The sequence below is a fragment of the Diabrotica virgifera genome, chromosome 7 (genome assembly GCF_917563875.1).
Source record: "Diabrotica virgifera virgifera chromosome 7, PGI_DIABVI_V3a".
Lineage (NCBI taxonomy): Eukaryota > Metazoa > Arthropoda > Insecta > Coleoptera > Chrysomelidae > Diabrotica > Diabrotica virgifera.
In genome coordinates this window covers 189887059-189906798 of record NC_065449.1, presented here as the reverse complement: position 1 = coordinate 189906798, position 19740 = coordinate 189887059, and the positions used below count along the sequence as shown (strand labels likewise).

The window sequence follows — 19740 nt, the reverse complement described above, 5'->3', positions numbered from 1 at the left end:
CATGTCGCGCTGATGTAGCTTTTTAAATGGTTATTTGCTATTTGCCTAACGCATTCAACAGAAGTCTCCTCTCCTTGATTTGCTACCTGAGTGACCTTTGCTGTTTCAGATATTTCTGTACACTTGTAAAACTATTAAAAATATTATATAATTAGCTTGTTATAAAATGCCTACTTAGCGGGTTAGTGCCAAATAGCAAATAATTTGATGATTCACAAATATTTCGTTTTGATGAAACGATTTTAAAAGTACAGGGTAGCGAGAAAGTATGGAAAAACGGTAATTTCTCGGAAACTGCTAGAACGATTTTTATGGATTTTGGTAGATAAGGGTCTTATAATGCGGCCGATATTATAGTGGTAATTACATTGTCGTCAAATCTTTCGTTTTTCTGGAATTCTAATTTTAAATGAATCACCCTGTATATTTTTTACGTTTTGAAGTCCTTAAGAAATACTGATTACTTTTCATGTTATATTCCCTAGACCTAACTGCCGTAATTTCGGAGTTATTGCTACATTTATTAAAAAAAGTTTTAAACAAATTATTAAAATTAATTTTTTCGGCCCGGGTAGACATTACTTTAGGTTATTTGGATCATTGGGAACAAAAAATGTCTTTTGTAATTTTCTTGGAAAGTTAGTTGTTTCCGAGTTATAAACAATTTAAAACTGAAAAAAAAATCGAAAAAATGACGATTTTCATGGTTCAAAAACAAGAAAAAAAATAATTTTTGAAATTAAGTACCTAAATTCAAGTTGAAACTTTCTTCTATCAGCTCCCTATGAGAATTTTTGGCACGTTTTATTCTAAGACATTGTTTTTTTTTAATTGTTAATGAAGCGCATATGAGAGGACGGGCGATCGGGCTGCATTAACAACTAAAAAACATTGTTTTAAAATGAAATAAGACCAAATCACTTATCGGTATCTGATACAATAAGGTTTGTACTTGAATTTAGGCACTTCGTAGTTTCAAAAATAATATTTTTTACTTGTGTTTTTGAACTTAGAAAATCATCATTTTTCGATTTTTTTCACTTTTAAATTGTTTATAGCTCGGAAACGATTAACTTTACAAGAAAATTACGAAAGGGCTTTTTTGTTCCCAATGATCCAAAGAACCTAAAATAATGTCTACTCGGGCCGAAAAAAATAATTTTTATAATTTGTTTAAATTTTTTTTTATAAATGTAGCAATAACTCGGAAACTACGGCATTTAGGTATAGGAAATATAACTTGAAAAATAATCAGTATGTCCTAAGGACTTCAAAACGTAAAAAATATACAGGGTGCTCCATTTCAAATAAGAAAGTTCATTAGATTACCAGAAAACCGGAAGATTTCACAACAATGTAATTACCACTATAATATCGGCCGCATTAAAGGACCCTTACTCACCAAAATCCATAAAAATGGTTGTAGCGGTTTCCGAGAAATTACCGTGTTTCCATACTTTCTTGCTACCCTGTATAATTAACAGAACGACAGGGAAACAAGACAAAAAGTAAATAACACATTTTGTGTAGATTTCGCATTTGAAGCCCCAGGATATTCCCAATGAAGCTGCAGTAGATCTTAAAAAATATACGCACGAAGAACTAGAAGATCAGGATACTGCTACTGTTGAGAAAGAACTGGAAGCTGCTGAAACCCATCTGAAAGTGGCCAAACCAAATTTGAATGCAATTGAGGTAAGTTAGTTACTAGGTGGTCTAATAAGTAACCTCTTTTGAGATAAAAAACATGTCTTCCAGAAAATTCTTTTATTTTATTCAATCCTTTTAGTTCAATATAACGATTCCATCGAGTTTTCAACTTCTTTATGCCTTTTGAATAATATACCGTTCGAATTTTTTATTTACGAACCATCTCCTCAGGTTTGGGAACACATAATAATCGGAGGGGGCCAAATCAGGAGAATAAGCTGGTTTAGAAAGCAATTCGAAGCTCAACTCATGAATTTTTGCCATTTCATAATGCTCTTGTGAGCCGGTGCATGATCTTGGAAAAACAACACTTGTTTCTTCTGCATATAAAGAATCTTATACATTTGAAATAAACACCAATAAAGGTTTAATTCATATATCTAAAACTACTTAGGAGATTCTTAGCAGAATTCTAGCAATTATTAGTCTATAATCTTAATATAAAATTAATCTATATTAAAAGGTAAAGTTTTCAATCCTAATAGAAACATTAATAATATTGAAAAATATTAAATTATTACTAAAAGATTTTTAAATTGAAAACTTATTGGTCCATTTCCCTGGTGACACCTCCAAGGCTTCTACAATATGCAAGCCAGATGGATGCTGCAGTGAAGACAAAAGGGAAGGAATTCTACACTGTGCAATTCACAACCCCCGTCTGCAGCTTGGTAAAGTTCCAACGGAAAATGGACCTAGTTACTCTATAGGAGTAATACTAATATAAAATAAAAATGTATACCATTTTTATTCAGTTGCAGTGCGAAGGCAAAACAATCTTATTTTTCACTTAGAATAGGGAGCGCAGTCCAGCACCCTGAATCGACGATTTTCGGCTCTTATTAGAGTCATCATCGGAGAGGCCTAGGCCTGCTGTCTCTACTCGAAGTGACCAACCATGAAAGCTTATCCCCACAGTGTAACTGACGTGTATGGATTAGGTGACTAGCGTCATCTGGCAATTGAAAGGTAAAGTTTTCAATCCTAAGAGTCCAAGGATCCTTTTTGACTCCAATAAGAGTCGAAAATCGTCGATTCAGAGTGCTGGACTGCGCTCCCTATTCTAAGTGAAAAATAAGATTGTTTTGCATTCGCATTGCAACTGAATAAAAATGGTATACATTTTTATTTTATATTAGTATTACTCCTATAGAGTTACTAGGTCCATTTTCCGTTGGAACTTTACCAAGCTGCAGACGGGGGTTGTGAATTGCATAGTGTAGAATTCCTTCCCTTTTGTCTTCACTACAGCATCCATCTGGCTTGCATATTGTAGAAACCTTGGAGGTGTCATCAGGGAAATGTGTGTGTGTGTGTGGAGAGAAAGAGATGGCATTAGACAAAGAGTCTTTTTGCCACAGAATTTTGTTATAAATATGTTTAAATTTTTATCTTAGAATCATTTATAAACTTGATTAAGATATTAAATATAGATTTGTCAGAAAAAGATAAAAGATTGCTGATGCTAACTGGAAGGCTAATGTTAAGGTTAATTAAACCTAAATATAAGTTTCGAGCCTGATCCCTATGATTAAGACAATCAAAGAATACATGGTTCAGATCCCCGATGGACTCATGGTTACACGAACAGAAGGGAGTTTCATAGATTCCAATCCTATGTAGATGCTCTGGAAAAAGGCCATGGTTAAGTTTTAGCCGGGTTATTAATGAGGAATGTACTTTGTTATAATTGTAGTTAAAATGAGGTATACATTTGGGTAATAATGGGTGAATAGAAAAGTAATGATTTCTTGATGTCTGCTGAACATCTTCGTATTTGGACCTCCATCTTTCCCAGCCAACACTTCTGATAATAGAAAATAGGTCTTTGAAGTTGAAAATGTTTGTGATTTCTGGTATCTCGGATGTATTTTTTGCCATTCCATCCACTATTTCGTTTCCAACCACTCCACTATGTCCTTTAACCCACAGTAAAGTAACTTTTAGTGGATTTTAGATTATGTAATGTTTTTTTTTTTGATATCAAGAATAATGGAGTTTTGGAAATTATCCAATGGATGGCTACAAATAGCTTGTAGTACTGCCTGAGAGTCTGAGGCTACTACAACGTTCTCGCAATAATTAGAAGCACACCAAGTTAGTGCTTTCTGTATGGCAGCAGCCGCGGCTGTAAAAATAGAACAACAATCCGGAATTCGGTATTTTTCTGCATAATTGTTGTTTGAAACAAAAAATGCGAAACCAGTACTTGCATCTCTTTTTGATCCATCTGCATAAATTACTGTTAAATTTTTCCCTAATTTGTTTAGTATGGATTTAAATATAAGATTTGTTAAAGTTGGCAAGTCTGAATAAGATGGCATTATAATGGTTGGTTTGTCTATCAGAACTTTAAAGTCATGTTCGCAAAAAGGAAATTTTGGTAGCTGTAAAATATATTCTGTAAGAGGAGGCGAATTTTTTATCCTCCAGTAAGAATTTGTTAAATTTTCTGTCGAAAGTAGACCTATTTTGTGAACCATAGTTGTATTAAACGTTCTGTATTTTATTAGACATTTGTTTGCTAGTATTTGCCTACGTATGTATAAAGGTGGTTCTTGAGCTTCTGCTAGAACTGCATGACTTGGTGAGGACATCATAGCTCCTAGACAGATTTTTATAGATTTATATTGTATTCTGTCTAGTGTTAAAAGATTTGTTTTGCAAGTTGAACCATAAAGAATACAGCCATAATCTAGAATGGATCGTATGTAGGATCTATAAAACATTAAGGAAATATATTGGTCTGCACCCCAACTTTTTTTGGAAACGAAACGCAGAAGGTTAATTCCACGCTCTGACTTTTGTTTCACATATTTTATATGGCTAGACCACAAGAGTTTTTTATCTAGGATCATGCCCAGATACTTATACTCCTCTGCTAAGGGAAAAGCATAATCACCTACATATATGGCATTTGCCCCTGATTATTTGTCTACGTCATGTAAAACATACAATCGAAGACTTATCTTGTGATATGCTAAATCCCATGTTTTTAACCCACCTATCTATATTCCTAAAGTTACGTTTTAGATTAAACATACAATCATCGTAGGATTTATTGCCGGTATATAAACATATATCATCGGCATACTGTATTATTTTACATTTGTCATCTATCAGGTCATGCAGATCTGCAGTGTAAACATTAAATAATAAAGGGCTTAGAATTGAGCCTTGTGGAAGACCGTTATATAATATTCTTGGACCGTGTAATACATTATTATGGTCACGTAAATATATTTTTCTGTTAACATACAAATTTAATATATTTACAGATAATCTTTTATCGATACCACCTGCCACCATTTTTGAATATAATATATCCAAATCAACCACGTCATACGCGCCCTTTAAACCTATAAACAAACATAGCATAAATTCGTTTTTTGAGAAGCAAAATTGAATATCCGAAACTAAATGTATGAGAGCATCAATTGTGCCTCGACCTCTACGAACTCCATACTGTGAATAGGGAAAAACTGCTTTACTTTCTAAAAGATGTTCTACTCTCAATTTTATTAGTCTTTCAAAAGATTTTGTTACACATGATAATAAGGAGATGGGCCTATAAGATGATGGAAGTTCTGAATTTTTGTTGAATTTAAGTATAGGACATATGACTATATTTTTTAAAGTGTCGCAATATTCTTGTTTCAACCACCAATTATTAAAGATTTGTAAGAGAATGTGTTTAGCATTTAATGGCAATTTGTCCAATATTTTATAGGTAAAACCGTCTAAACCAGGTGCTGTATTTCTGCTTTTTTTAAGAGCAAACTCTAGTTCTAAAAAAGTAAAAGGTTTTGACATGTGATCTATGTTAGTATTAAAACGAAAAATGTCTATGTTATTATCAGCAATATTACCTGGGGCAGATGAAGGTGCAAGTTAATCTAGTAACTTATTAATGAGATCTTCAGAAAGTTGTGGTTTTTTGTTGTACTGATTATTGTTGGAAAATGATCTTACCGTTCTCCAAATTTTTGAGAGAGGAGTACTTTTGTTCAAGCTATTTAAAAAATGAATCCAGCTGCATTTTTTTTTTTTTTCATTTTAAATAACCGTCTGATTTGGGCTGCAATGTTTTTATAAATTATGTAATTATTATAGTTACTTTGCATTCGGTATGCTTTTAAAGCTTCTGATCGTTTTTTTTTATTATATGTGTACATTCCTCATCCCACCAATAGGGCCTTGGGGTTGAAGGAGTAAAGGGTTTCTTTATGGGCATAGATTTAGAGGCGACAATGGAAATAGTTTGAAAAAGTTGAGCTGTCTGCTCATCGTTTGAAAGATCATCGGTTGTTGAAAAGGTAGAAAGTTGATTCTCTAAATATGTATGGAACAGTTTCCAGTCAGCGCGGGATTCATTCCATTTGGTTGATGGATTAATTCTATTTTAAATAAAATTTTAAGTTCTATTTTAATAGGAAATTGATCGGATCCCAGTGTGTCAGAGTGTACTGACCAGTTTATACGGTTTGTTAATGTAGCTGATGTGATAGTCAAATCAACGGCAGACTGATTCCCACTTGGACCGATTCTAGTAGGTGTTCCGTCATTTTGAAAGACTAGTTCGAAAAAATCCATACTTTCGACTAAAGTTCTACCATTACGGTCATCCGAGATCGGACCCCACATGCAATGGTGGGCATTAAAATCACCACAAAAAACTGTTTTATTAAAATCAAGTTGTTTGAATAAATGTATCCAATCTGTTTTATCTACTCTGAGGTCAGCTGGTCTATATATAGACACAAAAGATATATTAATTTTATTAAGTAAGACTGCACACACTTCTATTCCACTATTAAAATTATAGTTAATATTTATTATTTGATAATCAATGCTCTTTAATATGAAAATACCTACGCCACCATATCCGCTGTCACGACATTTTGAAACAAAATTATATCCTTTTAATTTAAAATCCATTTGGCTTTTCAACCAAGTTTCGGATAAAATAATAATATCTACATGAAAATTATTAATATAATTTACAAGATTATCCCTATTGCTAACTAAAGATCTACAATTCCATTGTAAAATATTTAATAATGATTGACTAGGCTGATTGTGTTTATCCATTTGGAAGTTAGTGACTGCTGTCATTAAGACTAGTCCCTATATTATCCGTTTCTGTGTTAGTTATTAACTTCTAGATTATTAGAAATAAGTTTTCTTAATTCATTTTCTAAATTGCATATAGGTTGAAATTGATTAGTAGTATCTATGAGTTGGTTTATATGAGATGTCACAAGTAATATAAGTTTCTCTTTATAATCAATAAATTCGTCCCTGTAAGGATTAGGGATTATCGGATTAGATTTAGGGGTGGGTCTTTTGCTAGTTAAGGCAGAGGAATGGGGTAGAATTGGAGGAGAAGTTGCTTTACGTTTATTAGCAGTATTTGTTGTGTTACTAAATCTTTTTGCCGGTTTATTTAATGTGAAATTAGAGGTATTGTTAGTTGGGTTAGGTAAGCTTGGAAAATTAGTAATGTTATTTAAAATAGCAAATCTATTATTAGTAGTTATTTTTGCGTAGTTCGGGTTGTTATGTAGTTGCTCTGCTTCTTTGAAATTTATATTTTCTGTTGCCATTATTGTCTTGATTTTTCTCTGTTTCTCGTATATTGGACACTTTCTTGACAACGAGGTGTGCTCGTTAGTTTTTCAATATATGCATAGATTATTTTCACTACAATTTTCTTCTGTATGAGACGTGTCTGTACATTTTTTACATTTACTCTCCTTGGATTTACATAATTTCGAGCTGTGTCCGTACATAAGACATTTGTAGCATTGCACCACTGGATGCACGTAAGGATCAACTACGAAGTTACATAAGTTAATTATTATGTTTTGGGGAACTTCATTGCCCAAAAATTCTACAATAATTATTTGTCTTGGTACTAAATGAGTAGTACCGTCGCTGTTGGTTATTTTTCTTTGCATTCTTTGCACATTCACCACCTGTTTTTCAGAAATGATTGCGTCTTTCAGGTAATCCTCCGAAAAGAACGTGTCAACCATTTTGACCACGCCCTTTCTGTGCGTGTAAAATTTAGGGATATTATATGCTATTAGATCGTTTTTAATTATCAATTCATGATTAATTAATTTATTTGCTGCAGAATAAGTTTTTAATATGACTTTTACCCTACTAATACCTACCGTTTTTATGTCTACTACATCATGTTTTATTAAAGGATCATTTAACAAAAAAGAACCGACTCTGATTGGAAATAATCTTCCAATACTAGAATTTTTATGTTCAATATAAACAAAGAATGGTGCCTTATCATCAGATTTATACGTATTATCAAAATCGATTAAATTATTTACAGACCTGTTGTTATCCATATTAGTTTTTTTAGAGTTGTTTTGGTCAGGCGGTTCGCCAGCACCTATTGACTGTGCTTCCATGCTTCCATATTTACCTAGTTTTTATTGAAAAATTTTATGATTCTAATATATCAGTTTATTAGCACTAATTAAATAAATTCACAAAATATCACAATAGCAATTATTTTGAAAACACCGAAGACAATAATATTGGAGCGACCTTCACTCTATGATTGTCGAAACGATACTGATCAGGGAAATGGACCGATAAGTTTTCAATTTAAAAATCTTTTAGTAATATTTTTAATATTTTTCAAAATTATTAATATTTCTATTAGGATTGAAAACTTTACCTTTCAATTGCCAGATGACGCTAGTCACCTAATCCATACACGTCAGTTGCAATGTGGGGATAAGCTTTCATGGTTGGTCACTTCGAGTAGAGAGCAGCAGGCCTAGGCCTCTCCGATGATGACTCCAATAAGAGTCGAAAATCGTCGATTCAGAATGCTGGACTGTGCTCCCTATTCTAAGTGAAAAAGAAGATTGTTTTGCCTTCGCATTGCAACTGAATAAAAATGGTATACATTTTTATTTTTATTTTAATCTATATTAACTTATTAATTTAATATTGCACCAAAAAACTGCTAACATATTGTTCTGAATCGATAGTCTAGTCAAGTCGATAGTACTCAGTTTTTGCTACCACATGGCGAGAAAAGCCGAAATTCATGAAAAAGTGACATTCCCCTGTTTTTCTCCTGTACTCTTCATATGGTTTCCCACTAAGTTCCTGCTTTAATTAAAATTATGCCTCTACAATCTCAAAAGACAGTAGCCATAACCTTTCCAACCATTGAGACACTCTCGGCTGATTAGAAGCACTTTCGCCGGTTTCAATCGACTGCCGTGCGTTCATTCTGTTATCTGGTGTACAGTAGTGGACCCAGATTTCATCAACGCTTACCACTTGATGCCAAAAGTCCGGCGGATTGCGCACATAAGGTCCAAACACTGCGGAGAAGTGGTCACACGATTATGCTTTATAAGGGTCAGTAGAAGCGGCACTATCAGCAGGATAGATTTTCTTATTGAAAACTTCGTTTAAAATAGGACTGGACCTCGAATTTTGAACCTTCGCTTCGTTATCGAACGTATTAGCTTCGTATCTGTTTAGTGTACAGATAGCGAATGATCGATAACGAAGCGAAGGGCCAAAAATCGAGGTCCTGGTGCGCTATTTACTAATTCTTGTAACCTCTGCCAATTCACGCACCTTTACTTTGGGATCAGCTGAAACCATTTCACGAAGTTACATCACATTATCCGGTGTAACTGCATCAGAGGACTAGGCAGTTACACCGGAAAAGCCACATCTCAAAAGCTTCCAGCATTAGCATTACTTTTACCCGATGACGGCCGATATGCAATTGACCATTCCAAATCACGTGATATAATATGGCCGGAGGGCAAAAATTTAATAATATAGTGTTTACATCAGTTTTTGTAAAGAATATCCTGTTTGGTTTTGTTTTTTATTGTTAATTGTGCAGCGAATTTGTAATAGCAAATAAATATAAAGTAGTTTATCGCCTACAGAACTGAATTATCCCATAGTAGTTATTGACACAGACTGGTAACTACTATGGGATAATTCAGTTCTGTAGGCGATAAACCACTTCATATTTAATTTGTTATCACAATTTCGCAGATTTCCCTATACAATTAACAAAAAAAAAACAACCAAACAGGATTTTCTTTACAAATTAATGTCGATGTAAACATTAGATTTTGCCCTCTTCCGGCCATGTTTGACAGTTAATTGGAATGCCTAATTAAGAGATGATCAGTGGGTCTCAAACAGTGGGGCGTTAATATTTAATTCCGATCGCTTGAAAAGTAAAAACATTTAATTTCCTATATTTTATGTTCAGTAAGAATATTGGATTTTTCTCTATCAAAGGCAAATAAAATGAATATAATATAACAGGGCGTGTTAAAAGAAGTGGGACGGAATATTTCGAATACTCGAAATTATTTGTCGACATCAAATGTTCATTAAGGTCTCTATTTTGCGTAGAATGAAAATTATACACATGGTTTTGCATGCAGTAAAATTGGAAAATACTTGATATGTCCAAATTTGAATAAAATACCTCCAGGACATTACTTTCTATAGACACTGTATTAAATATAACCTTGAAACAAACTGGCACTAATTCACTTCCTAGTTTTCAACAAAACAAAAGGTTTAAACAAGTGTAGTGATTGCAAAAACGGTTCACATGTTTTAAATAAGATTTTTGCTGATTATGTATTTTGCTAAAATAACACAAATGCAATTCACAACCATCATTTAATTTTTAAGGATAAACAAAAATGTAGCATGACGATAAGTTTGAATTTGATCGACTTTGTCGATAACAGGGTTCTTAACAGATATTTTTAAATACCATGAATCATTTTCCAATGATTGGGTGTCTTTAAGAAATACATACTAAACAAATTTTTTTGCGTGGATAAAGGAGATTATAATTTTGTAAAGGCATAACTTTGATTATTGGCTAAACCTACATTATACGATACGTCACAAGAAATTAAAAAAATTAACATGTAATAAATTCACTGTTTAAATAAGATACAGGGCACTGGAATAAGTGTTACCCACCCCCTCTTAATAACTTATTTATTTCTAGCATATAAGCAAAACGCTCGAACAGGTCGATTTTTATAATAATCAAAGTCTATTATAACATCAATGTTTCGAACTTTACGCGATCCCTCTTCAGGTGACAGGCAAAACTTTGATTTTTTTAATGGGAAAGTACATCATGTGATAGTTCACTTAAAAGCGTTTAAAATACTGATTACAAAAATATATAATACTTTAATCCTTTTTAAGAACGTAGGCGCAAAGTTTCGATCGATTTTTTTTTAAAACGCATTCATTTTTTTCTAATCCTGAGAAAATTAATAAGTATTTTTGAAAATTTAATCGCAGAATAAAAGATTACATTCTTACCGAGGGCTGAAAGTCCTTTAGAATATATTTGAAATTAAAAATCCGACTAAATTTTCTTTTTTTTTACACCTGTGTCTTATTAAAATAATCATTATAGAAGTTCTCAGGGACTTTTGACCCTCGATAATACTGTAATATTTCATTCTGCGTTTAAATTTTTCAGAAATACTTATTAGTTTTCTCAGGATTCAAAAAAAATGAATACATTTCAAAATAATTCGACCGAAATTTTGCGCCTACGGTCTCAAAAAGGATTAAAGTATTATACATTTTTGTAATCAGTCTTTCAAAAGCTTTTAAATAAGGTGTCACATGCTGTACTTTCCCATTTAAAAAAATCAAAGTTATCACTGTCACCTGAAGAGGGACCGCGTAAAGTTCGAAACATTGATGCTATAATTTACTATAATTATTTTAAAGATCGACCTGCACGAGCGTTTTACTTATGTGCTAAAAATAAATAAGTTAGTAAGGGAGGTAGCACTTATTCCAGCGCACTGTATATTCCGTACTATTCCAATAAAATATTAAAACGAATAAACGAAAACTTGTTGAGAAGTGCTGATTGACACAACAGAGCAGTAAAATGTTATTCATAAAGATAGTGTAAAATATATCGCCGCTTATCTGGTCCGCTAGTAATAAAGTTATCGGCAAAGCGGTCTTCTTAGGTGGAAAATACTTTATAACATTTTACCATCCGGATTGCAGATTGAGGCTTTGGTTACTCAGAAATTTCCTCATCCTCAAAAAGGCTGCTCTTGATTGCTCTATTTTGATCGAATATCTGATATCGGATTTAGATCTTCAGTAATCCAAATTTCTAAGTATTTCGTTTTGTCTACTTGTTCAATATCTTCATTTGTTATCTGGATCCTTGTTATGACTTTATCCTCTTAAAGATAACAATAGTTTTCTTTGTGTTTATTGTTAAACCAAACTGTTCCCTAGTATCACAAATTGTGTTTAGCGTCTGCAGGTCTCTCTCACTTTTAGCGATAATAACTGTATCGTCGGCATATTATATATTAAATAGTAATGGTGAAAGTACACAGCCTTGTCTCACTCCTCTACTTATCTATTGTGCGGCCATGCTATTTCCATCTAATGTTACCACATCCTGTTGGTTTCATTAAAGATTTATCACTATGTTAATATCATTTTTGTCGAGTCCTTTTCGCTGTAGACATGCCATGAGAATGCTATTTTTAACTTTGTCGAAATCTTTCTCAAAGTCTATTAACGCGACGAAAAGATCTTTTTGTTGGTCTCGACATTTTTTAGCACCCTGTACTAACTCGTTTAGAAATTGACTTGACTGTGTTTTATTATAATTAAAACATTGTTTTTCGTTTACACATTGTATACACATTGTTTTTGGACATAATAAGATTATGGTTTCTCTGTCCTCGATTCTCTATAATAATAATTATATTTGAAATTTATTGCACATAATCACCGTAAGTTTATTGTATTGATCTTTTTATTTTAAAAATTGTAGGAGTATCGAAAAAAGCAAACTGTTTATATAGAACGATGCAAAGACGTGGAAGAAATTAATAACAAAAGAGTAGAAATGAAACAGTTATTGGAAAGTTTGAAGAGTAGACGAAAGGACGAATTCATAACGGGCTATAACATTATAAAACTCAAATTAAAGGAAATGTATCAAATGATAACTTTGGGTGGGGATGCTGATTTTGAAATGGTTGATACGTATGATCCATTTTCAGAGGGAATTCAGTTTAAGTAAGTATTCTTTATCTATTCTGTTCTATTTTAAACCATCCTACTTATACCACAGTTTAATGCTAAACAATTCAAATAATTCACTCCCGAATTTTGACGGCTTTAATTTTGCAATCCACTCCTGAGACAAAATTTTGAATGCACGACGATAACGACCAATCACGACAAACGTAGGATGGCGTTGGCTATCATTCGTCATAAAAAATTAAAAATTAAATATTAAAATTTAAAAATTAAAACATAAAAAATTTAAAATTTAAAATTAACAATTAAAAATTAAAAATTATTAATCAAACAAAAAAAATATAGCTAAACACTTGAAATTTTAAAAATCAATGGATATTTTCGGCTAAGGGTCTGAGGCTCACCGAAATACCATTATGAATATTATACAAGTCAAATAGACCTACACTTACAATTATTTCTAACTATTTTTAGATTAATAGTGCTGGCATTTCTCATCTGAGATTAAGAACTGGAAGCACTATAAAAATTTTACTTTCACAAAAAAAAATTATAATAAAAAAAAATAAAAATTATATTTTGTTTATTAAAATTGTTTAGAATTCTTTGTTAAAATTTTTCATTCCAATTATTTATTAGAAATATTTATAATTTATCATTTTCAGAATTAGTAATAGGTTAGGGCCATTATTAATTAGTTAAATTAAATTAGAAAATTCTTAAAATAAAAATTATGTGTATCAACTACTGTAATCCCATCAGAAAATGACCTGGATTAGTCTCAAGAGGCCAGGTCATTTGTATTAACCTATAAATAAATAAAAAATAAATAAATAAATGTCATTCATCTGCGCGAAAGACTAAAATTTTTGATGTGCCGTCACCAAAATGGAACATAGAGAACAAAAGATATTCGCGCAGTGACCCTACTGATTCTTTAGCATTATACTGTGCTTATACTATAATATTAAAAATATTAGGGTTTGCTAATAGTAGGGGAGAAAAGTATGCTAAATTTACAGTTGCTCGAGCGTTATGGGGACCTATTAATTGGATTGTGGAGATTAGGTCCTAAAACCAAAAAAAGTTAAGTTTTCCATAAAGTGGGACACTTTCCATTTTTTTAATTCAATTTTTCATTTCCAACAATCGTTTTTTCCGATTATAGCGCCATCTATCCCTAATTCGAAAAAATGTCACGAATAAAAGTTACTTATTTTTACGTAAATAATCCAAATCTGCAATAAAAAATGGGGGCTCCGATTTAAGATTTTAAAGTAACCCCCACCCCATCTCCGTGGAGGGTCGTGTTGATACCATTCGATAGATTTTTCAAAAATATTGAATGCGTGTATTTTGCAGTTTTTCGATCTGATCTAAATTTCGCGGGGTTCGTATTTAAAATTTTAAATTTCCCCCCCCCCCTCTCCGGGGGTCGTGTTTGGTATCATTCGATAGATTTTTGAAAAATATTGATCACATATTTTTTAGTTTTTCGATCTGACGTTCATTTCGCGAAATATTCGCTTTTTTTGTGAAACTTTGTGACTCGCCCATTTCCTAAGCCCCGCTCAAATCGTCAGGTTTTTGAAATATACACTGTGGGCCAAAATAAAGGAGTACATTTTTTAGTTGAAAATAACTTGTTTGTTTTTTGGGCGATTTAATTTCTTTTTGCAGGGCTAATGTCCTCAACATGATTGCAAATTTGGAAACAAAAATAACGTACAGGGTCGGACTTATAAAAAAATTTATGTAACGGTGCATTTGAGCTCGTTGCAAATAAAACCTGTCGTAGCTAAAATTGAACTTATATGCTCTTTTGGTAGGTTAACTATCCAGAACACTTCAGTAAACATAAAATGTTCCAAAATTACCGGATTCGCAAAATATCATTTTTTTAATTTAAATAATATTCAGAATGCGCCTTCGCCATAAAATCCCGAATTTGTAAAATATCATTTTTTTCTTAAATTGGGAAATCTTATTCGAGTACTCATAATATGTTCACCAGAACGAAACCCTCTTAACACTAAATTACATCTTTTCCATCGTTTTTGCCTCATATTAGCAGTAATTTTTGTTAAATGTCTTAAGAATTTCTCAAACGCTCAAATATGTCAATTTTACTTAGTAAGCCATGACTGCGTAGGTTGCATGGAATTTGTTTGACATTTATAGTTAATTAAGTAAATTGGTCAGTTCATAATGCCATTTTTAAGCAAAGAGGGCAGAATATTAATTAAATATTACCGTGAAAAATATAATTATGGTGCAAGAAAAATTGTAAATGCATTTCCTGAGAAAAATTGGCATATTGGAAAGATAGGAAAGTTCTTAAGACATCTAAGGGAAACCCATGGGTCTATTGACCATAAAAGTGGAAGAGGAAGGAAGAGAACCTCAAGAACTGAAGAAAATATTGCTAGAGTAAGGGTTGTTTTAGGAAATATGCAACCTGGAAAATCTGTTGGAACAAGGAAAATCGCAAAAGAAACTAGAAATTCCCGCACATCAGTTCGAAGAACCATTAAAGAAGATTTCCATCTTAAAGTATTTAAAAAAGTTTACTGTCAAAGATTTACTGCCAATGTAAGAGAAAATCGACTGGAAAGATGTAATTTGCTACTAAGAAGATTCCGCTCTCGTGAAGACATTAGAAAAATATGGTTTTCAGATGAAAAAATGTTTTATGTGCGGCCTCCTAAAAATACCCAAAAGAATAGGGTGTATCTGACGTACAATTTAAGAGAGAAATTCCACTAGAGCATCTTTTAATTGAAAAAAGTCATTTCTCAAAAGGTGTAATGGTATCTGTTGCAGTATCCATGTTGGGAAAATCTCGTCTGATTTTTGTTGATGCCGGGGTAAAACTTAATTCAGAAACATATCAAGAACAAATCTTGCAGCACCTATTACCTGAAATTGAAGATGTATGTGATGATTACACTTTCCAGCAGGATGGTGCTCCTTCGCACAATTCCCACAATACAAGGATATTCTTGAGTGAAAATTGAGTTAGAGATGTGGTCACCTAACAGCCCAGAATTAAATCCGGTTGACTATTGTTTTAAAATTATTAAACTGTTTTCATAAATGTGTTATTTGTTAAAATGTTATAAAAGGTGATTCAATTAGAGGTACTTTTTTAAAAAAGAAAAAACAATGAAAAAAATGAATTTTATTTGAAAATCATTATTGTCGTAAAAAAGAACCATTCTTTACAATTACTTCTTAAAAATAATTTCTTTCAAATGTTGACCATGCCTGAGGTTGAGACGGTCCATTCTGAAGGTCTAGTTCTTGATGACGCGTTCGAGCTTTTCGATTGGTATTGACCAGTGACTCGAGTAATACTGGCCTCCAATGCCTCAATCGTAGCCGGTTTATTCATGTAGACTTTGGACTTGAGGTATCCCCAGAGAAAAACGACTAGACGTGTGATGTCACAGGATATAGGCGGCCAAGTCACTGGTCCGATGCGTGAAATAAATTGCTCACCGAACCGTTTTCTCAGTAAATCCATGCTTTCACGGGATGTATGGCAGTTGGCGCCATATTTTTGGAACCAAATGTCACTTAAACTACGAACTTCAATTTCTGGTACCAAATAGTCCGTTATCATGGCGCGATAATGGTCTCCATTCACAGTAACATTCTGGCCGGTCCAAGACATGGACAGATGGTGACACCGGCCCATAAACCACACCAAACAGTGGTTTTTTCTGAATGTATTGGCAACTCTTAAACCTCTTTGGGTTGCTCATCAACCCAAAGACGGGCATTTTGTTTATTCACGTCCTCATTAAGCCAAAAACGGGCCTCATCAGAAAACATTTTTTTTTTGCTCTAGGCGCACGAAACACATTTCTCATTGAACGCCTATTTTCGTAATACAGCTAAATAATTTCTAAACGTTGTGCCGAGTTAAGTCTTTCTAGGATGAAATGTCAAACAATACTGAATAAGAAGCAACTTTAGGTGGTGTCATTCATGCACGATCTCCCAACAAATCCTCACCAAAAAAGTACCTCTAGATGAATCACCCATTATTTTCCTAATTTAATAAAAAAATGATAATTTGGAAATCCGATAATTTTGAAAAATTTTCTTTTTATCGAAGTGTTCTGGATACTTAACCTACCAAAAGAGTATATCAGTTCAATTTTTGCCTAAACCGGTTTTATTTGCAACGAACTCAAATGCTCCGTTACAAGTCCGTCCCTGTACGTTATTTTTGCTTCCAAATTTGCAGTCATATTGAGGACATGTTAGGCTATTAGCCCTGCAAAAAGAAATTAAATCACCCAAAAAACAAAAAAGTTATTTTCAACTAAAAAATGTACTTTATTTCGGCCCACAGTACACTGTTTTGCATGTACTTAACTTACCTTATCTTAATCTAACGATTTCGAGCTTTTCTAAGGATAGATTTTTTCGGACTCCCCTGTATTAAGAGACAATATATGGTAGAAGTACATTTACAGGGTTTCTCCCCATGTGATAATCTGACGCGCTCGAGTAACTGCAAAAATCCCCGCTTGAACTCCCCTTCCATAAGGTATTTTCCCAGACATTATCGGCTGGCGCTACAGACTTATAAATAATAAAACAAACTTATTTCAGTGTGAGGCCTCCGAAAAAATCTTGGAAGAAAATTTCTAACTTATCTGGAGGAGAAAAAACGTTATCATCTTTGGCCCTTGTCTTTGCTCTGCATTATTACAAACCTTCGCCACTTTATGTAATGGACGAAATTGACGCAGCCTTAGATTTCAAAAATGTGTCAATTGTTGGAAATTATATTAAGGTAAGTTATATGAGGGTTAGTAAATGAACGTGAAATACGGCGATACCGTGTAATTTTCCGTGTCACTTATCATCTTATTCTCTATCAAAAATTGTTATGAAAAATTAACTGGCATTAAAAACTATGTTTTAATATGCAATTACATCCTTCTAATTGAAAAAAAAATTGCAAAATTTTCTCAAATTGCGGATACCTACTTAACATAATTTTATTCCAATTATGATAACTATTTTATTATCAAATTTTACGAAGAAAAGTTATTCTTCATAAAATGCTTTACCTGATCCAAATTTTAAGATGCAAGCATCATATATCAAACTATTTCAATTTTATACGAGGTATGTAAAAAATATGAATTTCGCTTAACAGTTAAGTACCTTTATAGTTCACAATATTTCAATTAGAAGGATGTAATTGAATATTGAAACATAGTTTTTAATTTTAAACAACTTTTCTTAATAACAATTTTCGATATTGTGAAATATAAATGAAGCGCTTATTGTATAAAGGGTATAAGTCCACAATACTTAGTTTTGAGAAAAACGAAAAAAAACTATTTAGTTTAGAAACTTGATGACCTGTCAAATTTTGTTCTACAGTTGAAATGTAGAAGGAGACTAGTAAGAGTGACATGTGATACAGCAAACTTGGCTTTGAAAACTATTAAGGCCAAAAAGTCATTTTTAAAGGCTGGTTCCCTTTATACGCTCAACAAAAATTTTATCGTGCGATGGTGAGAGATTCAAATTTCCTTTATAGACTCATCTATCTGTCAACGTTAGTTTAACAAAATGTATATCTCACTTTAATTTCGCACGGAAGTGGACTTATTCCCTTTATACAATAAGCGATTCAAATGTACTTTACTCTCGAGCGAAATTCGTGTTTTTTGACATACCTCGTACAACATTAATAAAATCAGATATCTGATGGTTGCATCTTAGATTCTATACGATGCAGAGCATTTTATAAAGAGTAACTTTTTTCGTAAGACTTTTCGTAAAATTCTTTTTTAAAATTTATTATTTTTTAAGCTTGTATGTATGTAACGTAAATTGTACAGAAAAAAGTTTTGCTGACTTTGCAAACATTTTTTTAACTGATGTTTTTCGGTTTTTGTATTACATTTTTTATCTTCCTTAATTTTCTCAAAAAGAAGTTGTTTATTTCATGTTTAAAGTAAAATAATTTAGTGCATTTTAAAGATTACATCTTAAGCTTTAAAAAACACCTATAAACTGTAATATATTTCAAACTGAGTAATACTCTAAAGTGGTAGTAATATTGTAAAACAACGATGTTTTCAAAAATTGCATTTTTTGGGACGTATCATTTGAATGAAATTTTTGAGATTTTTTTTAATAAAACATCATTTAGTTAGATGTTTGAAAGGTAAGTTGTGCAAATTTGATAGTTATATAAGTAAAATTGTATTAGTTACACATTTTTAAATCATTTTTAAACAAAATTCATGAAGTCTCAATTTCGGTCCACACCGTACTTATACCCATATATTTTATTTCTTTTTATTATAACTATAAGATAGCTTTATTCTTCTTCTTTCATTTCCAATTTGCAAAATTTAATTTGGTCAATTATTTAAAGTAAATATTAAAATAACTCAACCGTGCGTTTTGCCGAACGCTACTATACAGTGCGCGAATGTTTGTGAGACGGGTGACTAATTTTAAAAAAAAATTTATACAGTGTGTCGACGGATGGGGTGCTCCAGAGGAAAAACTTCTTTAGCGAAATTTTAGCGAAAAATGTCATTCTTGATAAAAAGTTTTGCTTGATCTAAAACCCCATAAAACGAAATAAAATTTAAGTTTTTCAAAACCTGCTTAATTGTGTAGCCAATTTATATAAATCCCTATAAATTTTTGCACTAAGTTCGAAATCGTAACAATAATCTAGTGTTGCTAAAGTATTTTCCTGAAAGATGGATTGGACGGTATGGACCGATATTTTTTCCGCCCCGATCACCAGATTTAACTATTTTGGATTTATTTTTATGGAACTTCTTAAAACAGAAAGTTTACCAAAGAAATCTAAATCATAGATAATATTGAAGATCTGAAACAAGCAATCATTAATGCCGTTAGAGGAATCACCTTAGACATGCTAATAAGAGC

General features: G+C 32.4%; 1 protein-coding gene across 1 annotated transcript in view; it reads left to right on the top strand.

The window, feature by feature from the left end:
- Window positions 1-19740, top strand: part of LOC114333044 (structural maintenance of chromosomes protein 4) — a 119762-nt gene that overhangs the window by 60594 nt on the left and 39428 nt on the right. Inside the window, exons 16-18 of the mRNA XM_050655342.1 lie at window positions 1531-1695; window positions 12584-12831; window positions 17422-17605. Coding sequence (XP_050511299.1) covers window positions 1531-1695; window positions 12584-12831; window positions 17422-17605 — 597 coding nt within the window. The remainder of the gene's footprint in view (window positions 1-1530; window positions 1696-12583; window positions 12832-17421; window positions 17606-19740) is intronic.